General features: G+C 43.3%; 1 protein-coding gene across 4 annotated transcripts in view; it reads right to left on the bottom strand.

Moving 5' to 3' along the window:
• The window catches only part of septin9a (septin 9a), a 274,894-nt gene that overhangs the window by 5,034 nt on the left and 243,348 nt on the right, over positions 1–26,512 (bottom strand). For all 4 annotated transcript variants that reach the window (XM_078401016.1, XM_078401018.1, XM_078401017.1 and 1 more), the window contains 3 exons: positions 18,857–18,974; positions 7,787–7,882; positions 5,401–5,497 (listed from right to left, as the gene is read on the bottom strand). In XM_078401016.1, coding sequence (XP_078257142.1) covers positions 5,401–5,497; positions 7,787–7,882; positions 18,857–18,974 — 311 coding nt within the window. The remainder of the gene's footprint in view (positions 1–5,400; positions 5,498–7,786; positions 7,883–18,856; positions 18,975–26,512) is intronic.

The following is a 26,512-nucleotide window of genomic DNA, read 5'->3' as shown; positions in this document are numbered from 1 at the left end:
AGGAGATGAGGAAGAATTTATTTAGCCAGAGGGTGGCGAATCTGTGGGATTAAATGCCACAGATGGCAGAGGAGGCCAAGTCATTGCGTATTTTTAAAGTGGGGATTGACAGGTTCTTGATTAGTAAGGGTGTCAGGGGTTATGGGGAGAAGGCAGGAGAATGGGGATGAGAAGGAAAGATAGATCAGCCAAGATTGAATGCCGCAGTGGACTTGATGGGCCGAATGGCCAAATTCTGCTCCGATAACTTACGAACCTGAATTTATGAAAACTAAAGAGAGAAAAGAAAAAGCAAGAATTCAAGGATTGCAACTATGTAGAATAACTCAGATATTTTAATAACACAGGAATAACAGTGTGTAAAATGACGTGGTGTTCACAGTGGCGAGAGATGCCTTTCAGCACCTTTCTTCCAATTATGTGCAGATTGTGATGCGGAGTGGAGAATAAACAGACTGCTGTTGGTTTTTCTCCAAGAAGGGATCATTAGACTCTGTCCACAGGGAGAACAGTTCAGGGAGGACATTCTACAGAGATTATTCATTCCTCCCTTTCCACTCTCTGGTGATGGCAAGCAGAAATTCAAGGAATTTCGGAAAAGAAAAAACAAAATCTTTTCACCTGCAGTGTTTTGGCAATACATTAAATTTATATTGGATTTGAACATAATTCTCTGCTACTTGCATGAGAAGAGATATCATTTGCAGCGGCATTGTTTAGAATGAGGACGGTGAACCTGCGCTTAGATAGCTTGTGGAAACAAGGAACTGGGGATGCTGGTTTACCAAGGAAAGACACAAACTACTGGAGTAGCTCAGCTGGTCAAGGTACAAAATGCTGGAGTAATTCAGCGGGTCAGGCAGCATCCCTGGAGAACATGGATAAGGGGCTTTTCTGGTTGGATCCCGACCCGAAATGTCACCTCTCCTTGTTCTCCAGGGATGCTGGCTGACCCACTGAGTTACTGCAGAGTTTTGTGTCTATCCTTTAGACTTTTAGACTTTAGAGATACAGCGAGGAAACAGGCCCTTCGGCCCACCGAGCCCGTGATGACCAGTGATCGCCCCGTACACTAGCACTATCCTACACACTAGGGACAATTTACAGTTTTTATTGAAGCCAATTAACCTACAAACCTGTACGTCTTTGGAATGTGGGAGGAAATCGGAGCACCCGGAGAAAACCCACATGGTCACAGGAAGAACGTACAAACTCCATTAGATAGAATCTGTAGTCAGGATGGAACATGGGTTTCTGGCGCTGTAATGCAGCGACTCTACCGCTGCACCAAGACTTGCCCTTTCTTGTCCTAAGACATTTGGATTCCAGCAAGTTGATTGGGTTCAACCAGCAACATTAACCTAAAACCCATCAGGTCGGCACATGGAAGACAGAACAGTAGCGTGCAGATATTTAGCAAAGCAAACAGACTGTGTTTTCAGTGCAAGAGTGTGTGCTGTGGTGATGCCTGACTGCAACTGTACAGGTCACTGGTTGAATTTAACACAGATAATTAATTGGCTGTAAAATGTACTAATTTACCCCAAAGCTATGAAAGTTCAGGGCGGCACTGTGACGCAGCTGGTAAAGCTGCTGCCTCACAGCACCAGTGACCCCGGTTCGATCCCGACTGCAGGTGCTGCCTATGTGGAGTTTGCACATTCTCCCAGTGGCCACGTGGGTTTCCTCTGGGTGCACCATCTTCCTCCCACATCCCAAAGAGGTGCGGGTTTGTACGTTATTTGGCCCATGTGAAATTGCCCTGAATGTGCGGGGAGTGGATGCGAAACCAGAACCAGAACCAGAAAGTGGGATAACATGAAACTAGGGTGAACAGATGATGATGGTCATGGTGGGCTGAAGGGCGTGGACCTGGTGGGCTGAAGGGCCTGTTTTCACGCTGTATCTCTAAAAACTAAACACATTCTTTGTTTCTTTCCTTATTTTAATGGGTGTTTTAACAATGCCACAAGATCTCCAAATGAAGCCAATTGAAAATACAATGGCTTGAATGGCCCCTACCAACCCTCAGCAGTTATTTACTTGCTTCAGAGTCAGAAGGTCATGAATTCAAGTCCCACATGAGATTTGAGCACACAAACCAAAGGTGATAATCTGGTACAGTACTAACAGAGAGTTGCACTATCTGGGCCATCATATTTTAAACAGAATAATAAACTGAGGCACTGTCTACTCCTTTAGCCAAAAGATTACATGATTCCATCGTAAAGGAATGGAGGGAATTATTCCATGTCCTAGTCAATCATTTGATCCTAAATCAACAGCCAGCACAGTGGCGCAGAGGTAGAACTGTTGCCTTCCAGCGCCAGGGACCTGAGTTCGATCCGGTTGCAGGTTAATTGGCTTTAGTAAGATTGCAAATTGTCCCTAGTGCGTGCGGGATAGTGCCAATGTACAGGGCGATCGCTGGTCGGCCCGGGCTCGGTGGGCTAAAGGGCCTGTTTTCATGCTGTATTTCTATAGTCTGTAGTAATTCTAATAATAATCTGGTTGCCTTTACCTTTCTGTTTGCGGTGCACACAATCGCTATTGTACCTCCTGCTCTATAACAGTAGCTATCTTTCATGAAATATTTTGTTGGTTGTAATCGTCCCTTGGGATGCACGAATATCATGAAGGGCTTCTTTCAAATCCAAGCTTCTCTAACCAAGAAGTTCTTGCCTTCCAATTGGCAAAACCTCAGTGGGCGAACTGAATCCCAGAGTGTGAGTAATATTGTGTGAAGTGGAAACACTCCAGACACCACTCACCTGTCCAAAGGCACTTCAATGGAAGCAGTTGGCACAGGGACATCTACTGAAGTGATTTTTTAATAAATAACAACATTGCATTGAACTGCACAAAGCCAACAGTCTCAACATTGCCTGCATAATGAAGTTTATGAAATGGTTGAGACTTGGTAAATGCTATGATTTTGAAATTTGTAAAAAAATCAAGTTGTTTTCCCTTTAATAAGTGATCATCATAAACAGCGTTCCCCCCCCCCCCCCCCACCGTGATTAGTTCAGGAAGAGCTACTTTGCTGCTGTTATCAGACCGCTGATCTGTCCTTTTGTAAACTTAGCTGTAGTTCTGATCTCCCAGCCTACCTCCTTATGTCCATTGCACTTTAAAACAAATCTGCACTTTCTCTTATAACAACATTTAAAGGACATTTGGACAGGAAAGGTTTCGAGGGAAATGGGTCAAATGGGTCAAATGTGGGTAGCTGAGACTAGTGTAGATAGGCGCCTTGGTCATTATGAGCCAGCTGGGCTGAAGGACCTGTTTCCGTGCTGTATTACTCTATGACTATATCACACCAATAATAGATTCTCATATTAACAATGTACACAAAGACAGCTTGGAGTGAAAAAGATAAATTGAATTAAGCAAAGTATGATCAATTAAACACGACAGGAGAGATTTTGACAGTCGTAGCTTAGGGTTGATTATACAGAATAATCAGGGTGCTTTAGAACGATGCAGCAATGGTATGTCAATAATCTTTTGGTCATTAGTTTAGTTTAGAGATACAGTGCAGAAATAGGCCCTTCGGCCCACTGAGTCCGTGCCGACCAATGATCCTTGTGCACGAGCACTACCCTACACACCAGGGACAATTTACAATTTTCACCTAAATCAATTAACCTACAAACCTGTACATCTTTGGAGTGTGTGAGGAAACCGGAGCACCCGGAGAAAACCAACACGGTCACAGGGAGAACATTCAAACACCGTAAGACAGCACCCATGGTCAGGATAGAACATGGGTTTCTGGCGCTGTAATGCAGCGACTCTACCACTGCACAATGTTTCTTGTCCTAAGACATTTGGATTCCAGCAAGTTGATTGGGTAGAATTTCCAGCAAAATTCACCTGAAACCCATCAGGCCGGCACATGAAAGACCGAACAGTAGCGTGCAGTTATTTAGCAAAGCAAACAGACGGCGTTTTCAGTGCAAGAGTGTGTGCTGTGCTGATGCCTTACTGCAACTGTACAAGTTTAACACAGGTAATTAATTGGCTGTAAAATGTACTATTTACCCCAAAGCTATCAAAGTACAGGGTGGCACAATGACGCAGCTGGTAAAGCCATGCGGTCACGGGGAGAACGCACGACTTCCATACAGACGGCACCATTAGTCAGAATCGAACCCGGATATGTAGTGCTGTAAGGCAGCAACTCTACTGCCGAGTCACTGTGCCACCCTATTAGATCCTCTCAACTCTACCGCTAAGTCGCTGTGCCACCCTATTAGATCCTCTCAATTGCCAGGGTCTTATCACGTGCCCTTGGACATGCTTTTCTTGATGCCAAGAGTTCATCACATACAGGCCTGCATTACGTAGAAGCAAAGAACTGCAGATGCTGGTTAATACACAAAAGGACACAAAGTGTTGGAGTAACGCTGCAGGTCTGGGACAATATGGACAGGTGATGTTTCGGGTTGGGACCCTTCTTCAGACTAGGCCTGGGGTATGGGGAATCAGGGAGAGTGTGGATGGAAGGAAGCACGTGAGCATTACAGGCCATTCGTTGGTGCCTGGGATCAAGATACGGTTATGGAGGTAGGGTTGATGGACAGCAGCAGCAGTTGAACAGGAAGGGTCCCAACCAGAAACGTCGTCTGCCTTCCTTCCACAGATGCTGCCTGACCCGGTGAGTTCCTTCAGCACTTTGTTTCCTGCTAAACATTCCAGCATCTGCAGTCTGTACGTCTCTGTGCCGTCTAGAAGATAGTCTTGCATCATGGAATAAGCCGTCACAAATTTGTTGAAGAAACAACCCCAAATTACTTTAAAGGTGAATTAGATGAATGCTTAAATATGGATTTAAAGCACACAGACTGACAGCAAAGGTATGAGTAGTAGTAATAAAAAGGAATTTGCTGGTTTATACCAAAGATAGCCACAAAATGCTGGAGTGACTCAGCAGGTCAGGCAGCATCTCCGCAGAAAAAGAATAGGTGACGTTTCGCGTTAAAACCCTAATTCAGACTGAGAGTCGGGGAGAGGGAAATTAGAGGTATGAAAAGGTGCAGAACAAATCAGAGCCGGCAACGATGACCAAGGAAAGGTGGAGCCCACAATGGTCCATTGTTGGCTGCGGAAGAGGTGATAACGAAGGGATATATGGATGCAAACAGTGGAACTGGCAGGATGACAGGGTGGCGGAGGGGGTGAAAGAGAGGGAATGCAGAGGTTACTTGAAATTAGGGAAATCAATGTTCGTACTACTGGGCTGTAAGCTGCCCAAGCGAAATATGAGGTGCTGTTCCTCCAATTTGCATTTGGCCTCACTCTGACAGTGGAGGCGGCCCAGGACAGAAAGGTCAGCATGGAAATGGGAAGGGGAGCTGAAATATTTGGTAACCAGGAGATCTCTTATGAAATTACCTTCAATCGTCCCCCATTTTGTCTTCCGGCCGAGGATTCTCCGTCCATTTACCTGGTATTCCAGGTTACTGCCCACCACAGCAAAAGGCACCATCTCCTGCATAACATGAACATAATATGTGAAACCAAGGACACTTTCCGTATAAAGGCGACTTTACTTTCTTTCTCAAAATATAGTCCATTTCATAACATATCTGTATTATGTCAGCAGCAGTTGGCTCACTGATTGCAAAAGTGGCTCAAGTTATTTTTGTTTCTGTTCTTCTTGCTCTGCTCTATCAATCCTTATCAACTATCATTTCAATATATTTTCAGCTTAGGTCATTGAGTCAGACAGCATGGAAGCTGGCACCACAGCCTAACTTGTCCATGCCGCTCAAATTGCCCCATCTAAGCTAGTCCCATTTGCCCGTTTTTGGCCCATATCCCTCTAAATCTTTCTAAGTACCCATCCAAGTGTATTTTAAATGTTGTTATAGTATCTGCCTTAACAACCTCCTCTGGCAGCTCATTCCATCTCCTCACTACTTAACTCAGACCTGATGTGGACCGTGGCATGAGAAATGTCAAGACACGTTCAACTTATACAACAGCACAGGAACAGGCCATTCAGCCCATAATGTCTGAGCCTAACACGATGCTATGATAAACTAATATCATCTGCACGTGATCCATATCCTTCCATTCCCTGCATTACCACATACTTATCTAAAAGGCTCTTAAACACTACAATCGCATCTACCTCCACCAACCCCCATAGCTATGAGTTTCAGGCACCTGCCACCCTGTGTGCGAATAAAAACCTTGCCCCACACATCTCCTTTAAACTTTACCCCTCTCTCCCCTCTAGTTATCCTGAACTACTTTTAGTAGAAGATAGACACAATGTGCTGAAACGTAACTCAGTGGGTCAGGCAACATCTCTGGGGAAAAAGGTCCTTCTTCAGACCTCAGGTTCTGATCCGAAATGTCATCCATCCCTTTTCTCCAGAGATGCTGCCTTACCCATTGAGTTACTCCAGCACATTGTGTCTAACTTCGAAGTAGACCCACACCTACAGTTCCTTCCTGCACTACTTTCTGTAGATGTCTTTTGACAGGCATTACATTTCCTATAATAGAAGGGATTAAAAAATGTTATAACCGATTAATGTTATAACACATTCTTCTCTTTAGTGGTCTATGTAATGTTTAACAGGGTTGTTATTAGCTGTGCAGCCAATCTGATGACTTCAAATAAATTGGACCCCAGACAATACATTTTAAAAAGGGGGTTTTCACCGAACATTCATTGAGAAGAGGAGATGATTTGTTGTTGAACACTAATTTTAAGCCTTTTTATTTTTCATCTTGTCATGCTTGAGATTGGGATGATGTGACCAGTTGGTTGACCATGGCTAATCTTGGGTGATTTTCTCTGCTGGATGTGTCCTCTTTTATTTTGTTGTGAACCACTTTGGATTTCTGTCATACATGCGCTTGATGCAAGTGCATGTACATTTAGTACGGCACGGTGGAGCAGCGGTAGAGTTGCTGCCTTACAGCGCCAGAGAACCGGTTCAATCTGACTACGGGCGCTGTCTGTACGGAGTTTGTACGATCTCCCCGTGGCCCTGTGGGTTTTCCCTGGGTGCTCCGGTCTCCTCCCACTCTCCCAAGACGTACAGGTTTGTCGGTTAATTGGAAATTGTCCCTAGTCTGTGGGATAGTCATCGTGTATAGGGATCGCTGGTCGCTGCTCCACACTTGGTGGGCCGGAGGACCTGTTTCCGTGCTGCATCTCTAAAGTAAACTAAAAAAACGAAACAGAATATTCTATTTCTCAAGCCCACACGATGACAATTAAATGTAGGCAATTAAAAACCTTGACTCACCAAGATTTGTACGGGTCGAGTCATTCTGACCCAATCAGCCATCTAACCAAACCCATCACTTCACAATCCCTCTCAGTAAAAGAAAAGCAAATTATCACTCGGACACAATCAGTGAATAGGATTTTTGGTCAAGTACAACTTGAATCCAAAAAACGTGGAATTTAATCTGTATACTTGCTTATAAATTAAGACGTCAGTGTTTGAACCCAATTGCCAAGCCAGCAGAAGTAATGAGTATAAATCAAACTGGTTACTCCAGAGATTCAGTGCTAAAATGGTGGAAATTAGCCAAATAAACAATGCAAGTTGAAGGGGGGTTACATTATTAAAAATGAATGCATTTGATAACCATCAATTTATTTTTGCTCATTTTAACAAAGTCAATATGTGAGCTGTGGGTTAACTCAACAAAATAGCTAATTTCATTAACGCCACATCAATTAAGACATTGTATTAAATAAACAAATAGGGCGCTTCAGATTTGGGGGTTGGAAGTAACAAATTGTACCCACTCTAATTTTGTCATTTAATAGTCGATCTTCTGCATCTTCATCAAATTGTTTTTGAGGATAGACATCAATGTCATGCTTCTGAAGGTCTTTTTTGATCTGCAAAAAAACAATAAGTTCTTCATTTTGATGCAGCTGGTTGCGGTACAGATTGATGTCAACTCTTTTGATGCTTGATGACTTGCATTCCAACTGCAGGAAATGCATTATTAATCTTGCTTGTAATCAATTCCCCAACTCCTTTGATGCTAATTTCCAGATATATCTCGGCAGACCATGCAACCTTGTGAAGTTTGTGCAAGAAGGCACAAGCCCTGTGGAGCTATTTGTCATAACAACCGACAGTGTATTGTAAGGCATCACATGTTGCACTCAGTTACAAACGTCACAAAAAGTAATATTCCTGTTTAAAAGTACAAAATGCTTGTGTTATAACACCAGGGGATAAGCGCTCAACCAAGAAAACCAAGCCCAATACCAAAGCAGCACCTTAACTACCTATACCAAGGTTGTTGGCTGCAACCTTCCCCCCATTGACGAACTGTACACTGCAAGGGCCAGGAAGTGAGCGGGCAAGATCATCTCTGACCCCTCTCACCCTGGCCACAAACTCTTCGAAGCACTTCCCTCTGGAAGGCGACTCCGGACTGTCAAAGCAGCCACAGCCAGACATAAAAACAGCTTTTTTTCCCACGAGTGATAGTTCTACTCAATAACCAAAGTCTGTAGTCTCTTTTTTGCTCTGGTTTATTTTCACCCACATGTTTAGACCGTAATGTAGCCTTATTGTTTTGATGTGTTATGCTTTATTCTTAATTGTTAACTGTTTGTTTGTGTTGTCATTTGTGAGCGGAGCACAAGGCACATTCCATGTATATGCATACTTGGCCAATAAACTTATTAATGAATTAATTCATTCATTCACATACTTATGCTATAGGACATTAACTAACTTAAATAATTAATAAAAGTAGTAATAGTAAAAAGGAACAGGTGGCACCCGTGTAGGAAGGAACGGCAGATGCTGGTTTTATACCAAAGATCGGCACAAATGCTGGAGTAACTCAACAGGTCAGGCAGCATCTCTGGAGAAAAGGAATTGGTGACCTTTCGGGTCGAGACCCTTCTTCAGATGCAAGAAGGGTCTTGACCCAAAATGTCACCTATTCCTTTTCTCCAAAGATGCTGCCTGACCCGTTGAGTTACTCCAGTATTTTGTGCCTATCTTTGCAAGAACTGTCGATCGATACAGTTTTCCATTCAAGCAGCTCATTTCAATGTAGTGTAAACTAGATGAAATCCTCCCCCTCTACCTTCTTCCCCTGCCATTCCCTTGTGCCCACCTGGACTGGCATTTATTTCTCCCCTCTTATCATGTCAGTTAATACAACTCAATGTCCCTTCATTAAAGAATCACCAGAGCTCAAGTGAATACATTTAAACCCTCGAAATGTAGAAAAGAGAAAACTAGTTCACAGAAAAAGACACATGGTGCTAGAGTATCTCAGCAGGTCAGGCAGCATCTCAGGAGAGCATGGACAGGTGGCATCTAAAGAAAGATCCCGACCCGAAATGAAACCAGTGCATTTTCTCCAGAGATGCTGCCTGACCCGCCGAGTAACTCCAGCACTTTTGGTATAAAGCAGCATCGGAAGTTCCTTTTTATTACATAGGTGACGTTTTGGATTGGGATGCTGCCAGACCCTGAGTTATTCCAGCACTTTGTGCCTTTTGAAAAGAAAAAATCCTTGCACGTTGGTCGGCATGGGCAAGTTAGGCCGAAGGGCCTGCTTCTACGCCTTGCGATTCTATGGCTCGCTGCTTTGTGTCCTTTACCAGTAAAGGAAATCATCACCTAAATGTTTCTGAAGACAAAAGATTGCTAAAAATTGTCTTTTTATCCATTTCCTCTCCAGCAAATCTCTGTGATCACAGTATGTTCTACTCCCTCACTACTTCATGATTCCTCTCACCAATCTGCAAGTGTTGTCCACAGACATTATCAGCAGTGTGCAGCTGTTGTTACTATCTGGTGTTATGATGTTAGTCTGGCCACTCTCCTCGCAAGCATCAGTTAACTAGAAGGTCTAGATATTCTGAACAGATAAGAGACGGAGGCACATGATGGCTGCGAAACGGCTGACATATGCGTCAGTGATGAAGGAGTTTTAAACTATGTCAATGTAGAATGGGATGGTAATTGTACTGAGGACAGAGAAAGGATTGTGTCCGGACCAACTGTTTCGATGAGTGAATCCTCTTCATACAACTGCGTTTTAAAAAGAAATAATATAAATCTCTGATTTTGGACTTTTGTGTTGAATACAAAATTCAGGAAGGGTGCAGCAGCGCAGCGGTAGAGTTGCTGCCTTACAGCGCCAGAGATCCGGGGTATATCTCGACTACGAGTGCTGTCTGTCCGGAGTTTGTACGTTCTCCCTATGACCGCGTGGTTTCCTCCCACACCCCAATGACTGAAGTGTCAAAGACAAAGTCTGAAGAAGGGTCTCGACCCGAAACGTCACCCATTCCTTCTCTCCAGAGATACTGCCTGACCTGCTGAGTTACTCCAGCATTTTGTGTCTACCTTCAAAAAGGTGCAGGTTTGTGGGTTAATTGGCTTCTATGAATTGTAAGTCGTTCCTTGTGTGAAGGATAGTGCTAATGAATGGGGTGATCGCTGGTCACCATGTACTCGGTGGGCCGAAGGGCCTGTTTCCGCACTATATCTTGTCTTGTCTTGTCTTGTCTACCCTAGTTATTACGGACCATTTTATAATGAATCTTGATTATCGCGGACAAAACCTGTTGTAACAGAGGCATCCGTTCATATCAGGAACAAAGGACTGAGTTCAAAATGAAATTACAGTTTGTTAACTTTTAAAAGTTTATTTACAATGTTTAAAGTATTATGTATTTTGTGTCCTTTTCTGTTTATTGTGTGTCTTGTTTATTGTATGTTTATTGGTTGATTTTCTAATACTGTACATATTTATCAACGGTTATCAATGGTCCTTTGATTATCACGTGTACCAAGATACAGTGAAATTATTTGTTTTTGTGTACAGATCAGTAAGATTATTGCCATTCATAAGCACCATTCCCGATGAAGTGCTGAATGCATTGAAACAGCCCACTGAGTCCATGTGCAAGAGTCGCCAGGTTTTGGTGCCATTTTCAAAGTCCCAGCTGCAGCTGGCGTTAAAGGGCCGTCAGCCTCCGTCCTGATCGTCCAGCAAACCGCCGTCCCTCTCTCGCCCGGCCGCCTTCAGCCTTCGTGCCCCTGGGAGACACCTCCCACAGCCCACCTTGAGGGCGCAGATGGTAAGACCCCCGGGTGTCCTTACTGGCCCTTTGTCCAACATCCAAGCGGACAATTGGCACTAACGGACACCATTCCCATATCCCCCCTCCCCACCCCCTGTAACGGATACAGCAGATGAGGTTGGAGGAGGTGCAGGTGAACCTCTGCCTAACCTGAAAGGACTGACGGGGTCCATGGTCCATGAAGGCTAAACCCAGAAAGCACACTAATCCTTTGCGATGTGATAGAGAAGCAATGACAAACATGACCTGTGAGCTATCGTTGCAGCTGTACAAGATGTTGATAAGACCCCATTTAGAGTATTGTGTTCAGTTCTGGGCACCATGTCACAGGAAAGGTGTTGTTAAGTTGGAAAGGGCACAGAGAAGAATTATAAGCGTGTGACTCGGAATCGAAGGTCTGAGCTATAGGGAGAGGTAGAGCAGGCTGGGACTCTATTCCTTGGAGCGCAGGAGGATGAGTCTCTTGCCCAGTGTAGGGGAATCGAGAACCAGAGGACATAGGTTTAAGGTGAAGTGGGAAAGATTTTATAGGAATTTGAGGGGTAACCTTTTTACACAATGGGTGGTGGATATGTGGAATGAGCTGCCGGAGGAGGTAGTTGAGGCAGGGACTATCGCAACGTTTAAGAAACAATTAGACAGGTAAATGGATAGTGTAGGAAGGAACTGCAGATGCTGGTTTAAACTGAAGATAGACACAAAATGCTAGAGTAACTTAGTGGGACAGGCAGCATCTCTGCAGAGAAGGATTGGGTGATATTTCGGGTTGAGAACTTTCTTCAGACTAAAAGTCATGGGAAAGGGAAATGAGAGATATAGACGATGATGTAGGGAGATATAGAACAAATGAATTAAAGATATGCAAAAAAAGTAAAAATGATAAAGGAAACAGGTCATTGTTAGCTGTAGCTAAGTGAGAACGTAAAGCTGGTCTGACTTGGGTGGGAAAGGGATGGAGAGAGAGGGAATGCAGGGGTTACTTGAAGTTAGAGAAATCAATTTTCATACCATTGGGTTGGAATCTGCCCAAGCGAAAATGAGATGCTGTTCCTCCAATTTGCGTTTAGCTCACTCTGACAATGGAGGAGGCCGAGGACAGTGTGGGAATGGGAAGGGGAATTAAAGTGTTTAGCAACCGGGAGATTGGGTAGGTCCAGGCGGACTGAGCGAAGGCGATCAGCAAAACAATCGCCCCTGTCTACATTTGGTCTCGCCTATGTATGGGTCCACATCTTGAACAACGGATACAGCAGATGAGGTTGGAGGAGGTGCAAGTGAACCTCTGCCTAACCTGAAAGGACTGACGGGGTCCATGGACAGAGTCGAGGGAGAAAGTATAGGGACAGGTGTCGCATCTCCTGCAGTTGCTGGAGAAAGTACCTGGGGAGGTGGTGGTTTGGACGGGAAGGGATGAGTTAAGGGATAGGACAGGTGTAGAGGGAGATGGGCCAAATGCAGGCAAGTGGGACTAGCATAGATGGGACATGTTGGTCAGTGTGGGCGTTGGACCCAAGGGCCTGTTTCCATGCTGTATGACTCTATGTCTGTAGTTGAGGGATTATAGTCACTGGGATGGAGTGGAGATAATTGCATGGACTGGGTTTAGAGCAGAGATTTAATAGCAGTGTTTAAAACCAATGGGTTTATATGAGTCACTGAGGAAAAAAACTGTTGGAATTTTTTTGAGAGATTACAAACTGAATTAAAGTTTAAAAACATCTGTGCCATGCATATTATCTGATCAGTTTTGCCGAGGTCCAAGATTGGCCCAGTAAGTCGGGCCTACTGGCACTTATAGTCTATGACCCCAGTCGCAATTACCAGATTTAACTGGACTCACCTTAACAGCTCAAACATTTTCCTTTTATGGGATTCTGAAATATAGATCCTTACAGCTAAGAATGCAAGTTTACTGGAAGAAATACAACCACATAGTTCGACAGAAAAGTGAACAAATCAGTTATTTTTATTTCCTCGCAAGATAGTTTATAACTATCTGAGTAACTTTAGGAATAACAATAGTTCTTGGATTCAGAACTGCAGCCTCTTTTGGGAATAATGCTGTAACTAGCAATGTTTATTGAAGTGGCATTAAAACTAATTTTGGTTTGTAAAAAATAGTTCTCACTGAGAGAGCAAACATTTTTTTAATCCTTCATTTAACTCTGAATTGTGGGGATTTTTCACAAAAAAAACGTTATTGAGCAGGATTTAGTTATTCTAAAAATAAGTGGGTGGCACAGTGGTAGAGTTGCTACCTTGCAGCCACAGAGACCCCAGTTCGATCCTGACTACGGGTGCTGTGTGTACAGAGTTTGTACGCTCTCTCCGTGACCACGTGGGTTTTCCCCAGGTGCTCCGGTTTCCTCCCACACTCCAAAGACATTCAAGTTTGTAAGTTAATTTGCTTCTGTAAATTGTCCCGAGCCTGTAGGATAGAGCTAATGTGCGGGTGATTATTGGTCTGCGTGGAGTCAGTAGACCGAAGAGCCGTTTCCCATGCTGGATCTCTAAGCTAAAACTAAACTAAAAGTGCTGCGAGAATTCAACGGTTTGCACTGCGTCTGTGGAGGAAATAGGCAGATGATGCTTCAGGTCGGGACACTTCTCCAGACTGTAAAAATGATCCTAATCTGAAATGTCATCTGACCATTCCCTCTAAAAAAAAACCCCATCTGTAAACTGCCCCTTAGTGCGTACGAGGAGATGAGAAAGTGGGATAACATATTGCGAATGGTGATTGATGGTTGGTGTGGACTCAGTGGGCTGAAAGGCCTGTTTCCATGCTGTTTCTTTCAGTCAATTCAACTAATCAATAATCTGTCACTGTTTATTCACTGATCTATCGCAGAGTTATTGTGTTGTACAGCACGGAAACAGCCCCTTCGACCCTACTTGTCCATATCAAATAAGATGCCCTTCTAAGCTATCTCTGATCGATGGTCGACGTGGACTCAATGGGCCTACTTCCATGCTTTATCCTTTTTTCTTTCATCCATCCAAATTGGATCATTCCAGTTAAGGACCCCAGAGGGCTTTTAGAATTAAATGATCCAAACTCATGGGATGAATCATCATGAAACATCGGCGTATCAACTAATAATTATACATTAGGATTATTGACTTATTGAAAATGCATAAAAATAATAAATCTAGTCTGTGCTTTTTTTTGTAGACAAAAAGATACTGGCATGCATTTCATTTCTTGTTGTTGGTGTCAATGGCAGATCGACATCCTATAAGCTGCTTAAGCTGTTTAAGGGCCTGATCGCTGAATTTAATTAATAAATGTAATTATTTTATAAACTTTAGTAAAAATAAATAACTTTTCCTGACTACGTCGAACCCTGGTCTCTGGCACTGTGAGGCAGCAACTCTAACGCTGTGCCATGGCACGGTGGCGCAGTTGTAGAGTTGCTGCCTTACAGCGTCGGTGACCCGGGTTCGATCCCGACTATGGGTGCTGCCTGTACGGAGTTTGTATGTTCTCCCCGTGGGTTTTCTCCGAGTTCTTCGGTTTCCTCCCACACTCCAAAGACATACAGGTTTGTAGGTTAATTGGCTTGGTCAATGTAAAAATTGTCCCTAGCGTGTGTAGGATAGTGTTAGTGTGCTGGGATCGCTGGTCGGCACAGACCTGGTGGGCCGAAAGGGCCTGTTTCTGCGCTGTATCTCTAAACTAAACCCCAAAGTTATTTTTTTTACTAAAGTTTTTTTTTAATTAAAAAAATTACATTTATTAATTATAGGACGTCGATCTGCCATTGACACCAAGAACAAGAAATGAAATGCGTGCCAGTATCTTTTTGTTTACAAAAAAACACAGACTAGATTTATTATTTTTATGCATTTTCAATAAGTCAATAATCCTAATGTGTAATTATTAGTTGATACGCAGATGTTTCATGATGATTCATCCCATGAGTTTGGATCATTTAATTCTAAAAGCCCTCTGGGGTCCATAACAGGACGGAGTTTGCACGTTCTCCCCGTGACCACGTGGGTTTTCTCCGGGTGCTCCAGTTTCCTCCCACACTCCAAAGATGTACAGGTTTGCAGGTTAATTGGCTTTGGTAAAATTATAAATTGTCCCTGGTGTGTGTAGGATAGCGCTGGTGATTGCTGGTCAGTGCGGACTCAGTGGGCCGAAGGGCCTGTTTCTGCGCTGTATCTCCAAAGTCTAAAGTAATCTTTTTGTAATATTAAAAATCCTAAAATATTGAAAATCTAGTTATTTAAAGTGCCAGTGCACTGAATCGGTATGAACCGTGACAGAAATGCAGTGAATCCAGTTTGATAAAAATAATTGTTATTGAATGCTCATCGATAGCTTAGACCATCTGTTTCTGCTATTGTCCCAAGGGATGTGCAAATAATTAAAATGGTTCAGTTTAAATTTTTCACCGAGTAAATCTTGGCCTTGTGGATTTATTGAACATCAATATAAATAATTTGCCACCAAAATAAATTGAATGAGAAATGACAAACTTATTTCAATTATAATGAATGTTACAAAGCAACATTCAACCAACAACAGTGCTCCTAACTTCGGGGATGTTGGAAAACGATAATAAATATAGAAAGTGTAGAAATAAAGACACAAGAAACTGCAGATGCTGTAATCTTAACAAAGTCCTGGAGGAATTCAGCAGGTCAGGCAGCATCTGTGGAAATCGAGTCGGAAGAAGGCCCCCCGAGCTGAAATGTTGCCTGTTCATTCCCTCCACAGGTGATGCCTGACCCGCTGGGTTTCTTCGGCTCTACAGACGTGCCCTAGAAATAATTTAATCTGGATGCATCATGGCTCCATCCAAGACCGCAAGAAATTGCAGAGATTGTGGACGCAGCCCCGACCATCGCACAAACTAACCTCCCTTCCATTGACTCCGTTTACACCTCACGCTGCCTCGGCAAGGCCAGCAGCATAATCAAGGATGAGTCTCACCCTGGTCACTTCCTCTTCTCCCCTCTCTGATCAGGCAAGAGGTACAGAAGTGTGAAAACACACCTCCAGATTCAGGGACAGTTTCTTCCCAACTGTTATCAGGCAAGCGATCCATCCTTTCACCAACTAGGAAGCGGTCCATATACTACCTCCCTGACTGGACACACTCGGACTATCTTTAATCGGACTTTACTGCACTTTATCTTGCACTAAACGCCATTACCTTTATTGTGCATCTGAACATTGTGGTCGGCTTGATTGTATAGCCTTTCCGCAGATTAGCATGCAACAAAAAGCTTTTCACTGTACCTCGGTACACATGGCAATAAACTAAACTAAACTAAATTAAACTCAAGTGTAGAAATTATCAGGACAAGAGGAGCAAATGTTGAATGAAAATAAAAAGTAAAAACTGTTCTCATCAATGTCCATCCATCAGAGTTGGAAAATGTTTTGGAAGAATCAGTTTTAAACATGTAGGCAGAGAAGGATAGAGGAAGGGACAAAAGATTATCTGTAAAAAGATACACAAAGTGCTGGAGTAACTCAGCGGGTCAGGCAGCATATCTGGAAGAAATGGATAGGTGACCTTTCGGGTCAGGACCCTTCTTCAGACTGAAGAAGTGAAAGTCTGAAGAAGGGTCCTGACTCGAGACGTCACCTAATCCATATCTTCCAGAGATGCTGCCTGACCCGCTGAGTTGCTCCAGCACTTTGTAGGTTGTTTTTTTGTAAAGCAGCATTGGCAGCTCCTTGTTTCTAAAAGATTATTTGTGCTGGATTGTGCAGCAACAGGGATTAAATGATGAAAGAGATGATGATGCATGGTCAATTAAGCCTGATAAAGGCTGAAGGAACAATGAGTCTGGAGGAGGTATTGGTGGCAATTGTTGAATGATTGTTGGCAGCTCTTGGGGGAAGAAAGAAAGCAATGGCTATTACTTAAATTGGAACGGAGTGTTGATTTTGGAAAGCTGAAATATCCTTTATCGGAAAGATAAGGCACTGTTGCTCAATTTCCAACGAACCTCGGTGGAACAGTCGGGGAAAGTGTGGACAGAACCTGCCGAGTAATTCCAACACGTTCAGTTTAATTTCAGCTCTGTTAAAACTGGCACTTCCATTCGTACAAGAGATGAAACGTAAAGCTAATTAGGGTTCAGTCTTATCCTACTAATTAAAGTAAAGCAAAGCCACATCAAAAGCATTTTGTTTTTGGAGTTGGGCAATTAAAAACAAATACTCTGACTTCCACTCTGTCGAACCGTTTACATCATGTCCTATAACCTTGTTTATGGAGGTTCAACTACAGCCAGGGTCTAACTAATAATAACTAATAGACACGTGAAACACATAATCTAAAGAGGGTGTGGAAAGGAACTGCAGATGCCGGCTTTATACCGAAGATAAAGACAGTGCTGGAGTAACTCAGCGGGTCAGGCAGCATCTCTGGAGAAAAAGGATGAGTGACGTTTTGGATCAGGACCCTTCTTCAGACTGAAAGTCGAGGGGAGGGAACTGGAGCTACACAGGTCAGAACAAAGCAGGGCTGGCAACAGATGACCAAGGAAGGGTGGAGTCCATTATGGCCCATTGTTGGCTGGGGAAGAGGTAATAATGAAGGGATATAGGGATATGAACAGTAGAACGGGTAGGATGACTAGGGTGAGGGGGGGGGGGGGGGGGGGAGAGAAGAAATGCAGGGGTTACTTGAAATTAAAGAAATCAACGTTCATACCGCTGGTGTGTAAGCTGCCCAAGCGAAATATGAGATGCTGTTCCACCAGAACCTGGTCTTTTACCTTTGAAAACTCTGATACATCTGTTATGCTGCAAGTGTCCTTTGGGAAACAGAGTGCAGTTTAATGCATTATAGCTGCAGAGAATGTGCAGAGAAAAAAAGATAGCAAGGGCCGGAATGATGTAAACTTTGACAAGAGAATGTAAGTTTGGAGTTGTCCCACTTCAGATTCAAGTATTTATACTCCCCGAGATAACAAACACGAATGAGCAAACGGCTGGATATTTGCCTCCATAGCCTGTAATCATGGAATGTGCTACAAAGTAGAAAAAAACAATACTTGGAATCTTTCTGATTTCAATGATTCACTCTTGCCTCATGAACTGCAACAGGATTAGACTTCAAAAATACTCCACTGGCTGCAAAGCACTAATGAGACATTTGAAGTTCATGAGAGGCACTATATAAAGACTTTCCCATCTAAACTATTGTTCGGTTTAGTTTAATTTGGAGATACAGCATGGAAACAGGCCCTTCAGCCCACCGAGTGTGTGCTGACCATCAATCACCCGTAGACTAGTTCGATGTTATCCCACTTTGGCATCCTACACATTCGGGGCAATTTACAGAAGCCTATTAACCTAGAAACCTTTGGAATGTGGGAGGAAACCAGAGCATCCGGCGAAAACCCACACAGAGAGAACGTACAAACTCCAGACAGACAGCACCCGAAGCTAGGATTGAACTGGTACCTGGCGCCCAATAGCCTTTTTCCAGAACAACTGAAAGAATCTGGCCCAAGCAATATTACAACTGGACAAAACAACTGTTATGTAAACTCACAAAATAACTAAATGTATCTGCCAGAAGGTCCCACGATTCCTGTTTATATTCCCAGCTTCCAAAATAAAGCAGAGACGGTCTTAAAATAAATCTGCATTTTTCCTTCAGGCAATAGAAATCACCTCAGCGGTGGAGGGCAAGATAATGAAAAGGAAATGATGCCACATTGATGGCAATTGTGGAGTTTAAGGTGTTTTTTGAAAAATAATTGGCTTACCTTTTCCTTGAAGAAGTCCCGCTCTTCCAGTGTTAAAGTGTCTGCTTTAGCGATGACAGCAACAATGTTCACCACCTTGCTCAGCTGCCGCATAAATTCTATGTCTAAAGTTCGAAGACTGGGGCGGTATGAGAAGAAGGAATTGCTTTAATACAACTTTTCACTTGCATTTGAAAGCAACAAAAAGATATTCAGCAAAATACAATATGCTGGAGTAACTCTCCGGGTCAGGCCAGTTCTTAGTATCTCCAAAAAGCTATGGCATTATATCAAGGAGTTTGGCTTTGTTTAGTTTATTGTCACGTGCACCAAGGTACTGTGAAAAGCTTTTTTCTGTTATGTGCTATCCTGTCATCGAAAAGACTACATATGATTATAATCAAGCTGTCTACAGCGTACAGACATACTCATTTTTTATGTGTTGACCTAAATATTACACATACGCTTCAACTTTAGTTATGCGAGGATGAAGGCATGGAGTCAATACAGCACGAAACAGGCCCTTCAGCCCAACTTGTCCATGCCGACTAAGATGCCCCATCTACACTTGTCCCACTTACCTGCATTTGGCCCATATCCTTCTAAACTTTTCCTATCCATGTACCCGTCTTATTTATGTCTTTAAAAAATAATCTTTCAATTTAGGAATCAGGAGATCTGGGGAACAGAAATGGGGTGCATCCCTCCAGAACACAGATCCATACTTTTACCCATACTGCCAGTGCACCGAGCATTTGGTCTGCTCAGTTATATTGAAGGATTAATAAGATGTCAAGTTAATAACGTAAAAGAGACAGAAGCTGATGGTCTTATGGATGTCTTTACAACAATCAATTTAGATTCCAACTTGACAGAGCAAAAATAGTGTCGGTTCACATGATTAATAAACATATGTGTCACTTTAGACTTTTGAGATACAGGGTGGAAACAGGCCCTTCGGCCCACCAAGTCTGTGCCAACCAGTGATCCCCGTGCACTAGCACTATCCTACACACGAGGAACAATTTTACAACTTTCCAAAGTTAATTAACCTACAAACCTGGACGTCATTGGAATGTGGGAGGAAACCGGAGTACCCGGGAAAAACCCACGCGGTGATAAGGAGAACGTGCAAACTCCACACGTAGTCAGGTTCGAACCCGGGTCTCTGGCACTGAAAGGCAGCAACACCATCGCTGCACCACTGTGCCGCACATGTTGCCAGAAAATGAGATCATGACCTTTAACTTCTTAGAGGTGCTGGTAAGCCCTTCAGCATGTACCATCACTGAAATACGTTGCCTTCACCCTCGTATGACCAGTGCTGGACAAGAGCCAATTTCACAGCAGATAATATCAGCCTGTTTAGTAAATATCTTGCTTGAGAGACACAGTTTTGTTTTAAAACTTATTATGACAAGAAATATTTTGATGACTTTAAAACTATAGTTCAAGCTAAGTGGTCGAGGTGCAGTGGCAGAGTTGCTGCCTAAGAGCGCCAGAGACCTGGGATCGATCCTGACTGCGGGTGTTGTCTGCACAGAGTGGATGCTCTGGTTACCTCCCACATTCCAAAGACCTATGGGTTTGTAGGTTAATTGGCTTTGGTAGGAATGATAAATTGTACATCGTGTGTGCTAATGCATGGGGTGATCGCTGATTGGCACGGACGTGTTGGGCCGAAGGGCCTGGCTCCGCTCTGTATCTCTAAACGAAATACAAACTAAACTCTACGTGTACGCTGCAATTTTCCTAATGCCTTCCCACCTTAATAGCGGATATGCTTTAAGCTGACAATAACAGAACGTTTGAAGATAATGTGAAGGCCAGCTTACGACATCCACCTCCATTTCCCGTTGTCGATTCCTGTGTATGGACTGCTGATCACTGAAAGTGGTTTCCTTTCACCATAGTTATTACAATGAACCCAGGCCTAACCAGAAAGGTGACAGATTAAAGAGCTTATCAACATGGCAAATCCTCGTGACGTTGAGAATTCCAAAAAAGTGGATATTCTTAATTGGATATTTTCCATTCACGCTCAAAAGAAATGCTTAAAACTGTGACCAATACAATTTGGTTCGGATGGTCATATGCCCTTGGGAAGGGGACTTTGAAACTGAGATTTATTAGCTGCGGGTCTACGTGTATGGCTAGTTTCCAACTGGAAACATCAAAAAGGAAGCTGGATTGTGATGAGAACAATTCAGAGAGAGACTGGTTAAATAGAAATCTTTCAGAGTGTGAAATCTGGACTTGAGCATAGCCCCTGGTGCAAGAGACTCAATGCATAAGGTGCGTGTTATCTGCAGTTTTGCTCTCCTCATTTGAGGAAGGATGTCCTTGCTATTGAGGCAGTGCAGCGTAGGTTCACAAGGTTAATCCCTGGGATGGAGGGATTGTTTTACGAGGAAAGTTTGGAAAGACTTGGCTTGTATTCACTGGAGTTTAGAAGGATAAGAGGGAATCTTATAGAGACGTATAAAATTTTAAAAGGACTAGACAAGCTGGATGCAGGAAAAATGTTCCCAATGTTGGGGTAGTCCAGAACCAGGGGACACAGTCTAAAAATAAAGGGGAGGCCATTTGAGGTGAGAAGAAACTTTTTCACCCAGGGAGTTGTGAATTTGTGGAATTCTCTGCCACAGAAGGCAGTGGAGGCCAATTCACTGGATGAATTTAAAAGAGAGTTAGATAGAGCTCTAGGGGCAAGTGGAATCAAGGGATATGGGGAGAAGGTCGGCACAGGTTATTGATTGTGGATGATCAGCCATGATCACAGTGAATGGCGGTGCTGGCTCGAAGGGCCAAATGGCCCCCTCCTGCACCTATTTTCTATGTTTCCTATGTTTGGTTATGGCAACACAACCCTGCCAGTTGGACTGAATGAGAATAAGGGGTGTGGGGGGAAAAACATAGAAAATAGATGCAGGAGTCGGCCATTCGAGCCAGCACCAACATTCAATATGATCATGGCTTTACCCTGTTCCTGCTTTCTCCCCATTTCCCTTGATTCCGTTAGCCCCAAGAACTAAATGTAACTCTCTCTTGAATCCAATGAGGTATTCAGAGAGGTGCCCAATGTCTTTTGGGTTGATAAATTAGACTAATGAGGCAAAGGAGAAGTGGAAGGAAAACACTGCAAGATATTAGACACAAGGAACTGCAAATGCTGGAATCTTTAATATGACACAAAGTGCTATAGAAACTCAGCGGGTCAGGCATCATCTGTGGAGGACATGGATTTTAGTTTAGTTTCGTTTAGAGATATAGCGGGAAAAGAGGCCCATCGGCCCACCGAGTCCACACTGATCAGTGATCCCCGCACATTAACACTACCCTACATACACAAGATGGACAATTTTACAATTATACCAATTCAATTGACCTACAAACCTGTACGTCTTTGGAGTGTGGGTGGAAACCGAAGATCTCGGAGAAAGCCCAGGCAGTCAAGGGGAGAACATACAAACTCCATACAGACTGCACTCATAGTCGGGATCGGATCCGAGTCTCCGGCGCTGAAAGCGCTGTAAGGCAGCAACTCTACCGGTGTGCCACCGTGCTGCCCGGACAGGCAAGGCTTCTGCACCTTCTGCCCGACGAGAACAGGGGGAAGAAGGAATGACCGAGGTAGGACAGTGCTTTGATTATTTTCTGAGGAGGCGTGAAGTATAGATTGAGTCAATGGTGGGGAGTCCATCTATGTGAGGGATGTTGGGCTGATGGAATCAGGAAGGGGAAGTGATAGGAAAGTTAAATCTTTGCCAGGAAATGCACCAAGCCAAGATTCTACGGGAACGTTTATGACAAATGACAATATTAACGCCAAGTCAGTCTGAAGAAGGGTCTCAACCCGAAACGTCACCCATTCCTTCTCTCCCGAGATGCTGCCTGACCTGCTGAGTTACTCCAGCATTTTGTGAATAAATACCTTCGATTTGTACCAGCATCTGCAGTTATTTTCTTATACATATTAACGCCAAGGCTGGAAACATGGTAAACCCTATTTCTAAGACTGGTTTTGAACATTGGTCGAATGGAATGGACTGTGCAACTGGTAACTCAGAGTGAATAACTTCTCCTGAAATAGGAGGGGAAAAAAATAACAGCTCCATTTCTTAAAATCATTTCATCAAAGGAATTGAAGGAACACATTTTACACAGAGGGTGGCGGGGAGTTGAGGCAGGTTCTATAATAAATGTTCTATAACATTTAAAAGACATTTGGACAGGTACATGGATAGCTTAGTTTAGTTTAGTTTTTGTCACATGTACAGAGGTACAGTGAAAAACTTTTGTTGCGTGCTAACCAGCCAGCGGACAGACAATACGTGATTACATTCGAGCCATCCACAGTGTACAGATACAGGATCATAGGAATAACGTTTAGTGCAAGATAAAGTCCAGCAAAATCTGATTGAAGATAGTCCAGGGGTCTCCAGTGGGGCAGATAGTAGCTCCGGACTGCTATCTAGTTGCTGATTGGATGGTTCAGTTGCCTGATAACAGCTGTCCCTGAATCTGGAGGTGTGCGTTTTCACTCTTCTACACCTCTTGCCTCATGAGAGAGGGGAGAAGAGGGAGTGACCATGATTATGCTGGTGGCCTTACCGAGGCAGCGTGATGTGTAGAAGGAGTCAATGGAAGGGAGGTTGGTTTGTGTGATGGTTTGCGCCGTTGGTTTGTGCTGTGTCCACAATTCTCTGCAGTTTCTTGCAGTCTTGGATGGAGCTGTTCCCAAACCATGCTGTGATGCATCCTGATAAAATGCTTTCTACTGCGCATTTGTAGAAGTTGGTGAGAGTTGTTGGGGACATGTTGCACATCCTTAGCCTTCTAAGGAAGTAGAGGCAATGGTGTACTTTCTTGGCCATGGCTGGTCCAGGACAAGTTGCTGGTGATATTTACTCCTAGGAACTTGAAGCTTTCAAAGGGAAGGTTTAGAGGGATATGGGCCAAACGTGGGCAGGTGGGACTAGTATAGATGGGGGTAGACACAAAATGCTGGAGTAACTCAGCGGGTCAGGTAGCATCTCGGGAGAGAAGGAATGGGTGACGTTTCGGGTCGAGACCCTTCTTCAGACTGATGTCAGGGGAGGGGGGGAACAAAGTTAGGATGTAGTCGGAGACAGGAAGACGAGTGGGAGAACTGGGAAGAGGGAGGAGATAGAGAGGGGAAGCAGAGAAGTCAATGTTCATACCGCTGAAGTGTAAACTGCCCAATCGAAATATGAGGTGCTGTTCCTCCAATTTGCGCTGGGCCTCACTCTGACAATGGAGGAGACCCAGGACAGAAAGGTCAGATTGGGAATGGGAGGGGGAGTTGAAGTGCTGAGCCACTGGGAGAACAGGTTGGTTGAGTCGGACTGAGCGGGGGTGTAGATGGGGTTGGCATTGGCAAGTTGGACGACATCTCTGTTTCCATGCTGTGTGATTCAATGACATCGAAAAATAAAAATTGTTAGAAGTGTGTATAAATTGTCTCATAACTGGATCCAGCAGTGAGCCAAGACTGGACATGAGCACGATTATCCTGATTCTGCTAAGATTTAAGAATATTATGAAAGTTGTTCTGCCACAGCTCATGTGCTGTCACGGGCGTTGAATGGAGTTCTGTGCACTGCTGTGTCCTCCCTGAAAGGAATCTCAGGGTAGCAGTTAAACTGAATGTTCCGCCCCACCCACCGACTGTGAACTTCCTGTATACACCACGTACAATCCAAAAGGGAAAGAATTACTGAACCACTCAAACAATGGACTTCCGAGAGTTGGAAGAAAACGGAGAGCCATGCAGTTTAAAAAGGAGAAGTGTTTACCTTGCATTAACCTTTGAGTACAGCAGCAGCAGCAAACAATATACACAAACTGCACATTTAACTTCATGCCACATTTAGCTGTGGGACTGGAAAATGTTTACAGTGAGTCATTTTCTACTAAATGGAAGTTTTACTCTCTTAGCCTAGTTAGCCTTATGCTAGTTAACCTTACGTCAAGATGTCCACTCTTGAAACCAGGTCCAAAAAAAATCGTATTAACAAACAAACTATTATTTTTACACAATGGACAAGTTTCCCTCAACCATCTGAAATCTTGTGGAACAGATTAAGTACCAACCTTGAATCTAGTTTTTGAACATCCTTCAAAATAAATGTCTCCTCAACGTACAAAGCTTTAAATCAGTGGAATATTAACAGGATCAAAGAGAGCTCTTTGGAGTCTTTCTTTGCTGCACATATTGGATGATATTTCATGAACAGCACCCAGACACTTCTTCACCTTCCAACCCTTTCCATTATATATTGTGGCTTTGTATTGTAAATGATACATAGATACAAAACTAGATAAAATTCAAGGAAAGCATCGAAATAGAAACGCGTGTTGAAAAAAAAACATACACATTTTTGACTCCACATATATTAAAAAATTCCAAATAGTGAAGATAAAATCAATAAAGTCAAAAGAGCAAAGATTTTTAGGAAAGGTGGTGGAATAAGATTCCAGCATCTGCAGTTCCTTGTGTCACCAACAAAATGTTGTGACATTTTTAGCATTCCCACAGGAACAAAATGCTTAATGTTGTTACATATATCACTTTAGACTTTAGAGAGATGCAGGACCGAAACTATCTTACACACTGGGGTTTTCTCCAGGAGCTCCAGTTTCCTCCCACATTCCATAGGCATACAGCCATATAGGCAATAGACAATAGACAATAGGTGCAGGAGGAGGCCATTCGGCCCTTCGAGCCAGCACCGCCATTCAATGTGATCATGTCTGATCATTCTCAATCAGTACCCCGTTCTTGCCTTCTCCCCATACCCCCTGACTCCGCTATCCTTAAGAGCTCTATCCAGCGCTCTCTTGAATGCATTCAGAGTATTGGCCTCCACTGTCTTCTGAGGCAGAGAATTCCGCAGATTCACAACTCTCTGACTGAAAAAGTTTTTCCTCATCTCAGTTCTAAATGGCCTACCCCTTATTCTTAAACTGTGGCCCCTTGTTCTGGACTCCCCCAACATTGGGAACATGTTTCCTGCCTCTAACGTGTCCAACCCCTTAATAATTTTATACGTTTCGATAAGATCTCCTCTCATCCTTCTAAATTCCAGTGTATACAAGCCTAGTCGCTCCAGTCTTTCAACATATGATAGTCCCGCCATTCCGGGAATTAACCTAGTAAACCTACGCTGCACGCCCTCAATAGCAAGGTTAATTGGCTTTTGTAACTTGTAAAGTGTAGAATAATGCTCGTGTATGGGATGATCGCTGGTCGGCGCGGACATGGTCTGCTTCCCTCTGTCGCTCTAAACTAAACTAAGATGACTTTATACATATAAATAAGGTGGTAAATTATATCAAAAGGGAAAGATGCAAAACACGAAATAATTTTTTGGAAGTAGGATGAAGGGCCACAATATGACACTTTAGAACGGAAATCAGGGAATTGCTCTTGTTAATAAATGACCTGGAGTCTGGATAACATGATCAAGGTAAAACACTAATTTCTTTTTAGATCCAATTGTAGACTGCAATGATGGAACTTGGCCAAATGAACTGAGATTAGTTAATGTTTATAATTAATTTCTGACCTTCAGATTCGGATATTTAATAGCTCGTTGAATTTTTGTAGACTTGCCAAATCATTAATGCGTGGAATGTAGTTTATTGGGATAT

The sequence above is a fragment of the Rhinoraja longicauda genome, chromosome 6 (genome assembly GCF_053455715.1).
Source record: "Rhinoraja longicauda isolate Sanriku21f chromosome 6, sRhiLon1.1, whole genome shotgun sequence".
Lineage (NCBI taxonomy): Eukaryota > Metazoa > Chordata > Chondrichthyes > Rajiformes > Arhynchobatidae > Rhinoraja > Rhinoraja longicauda.
Note: the sequence above shows the minus strand (reverse complement) of the source record. Positions and strands in the feature narration are given on the sequence as shown.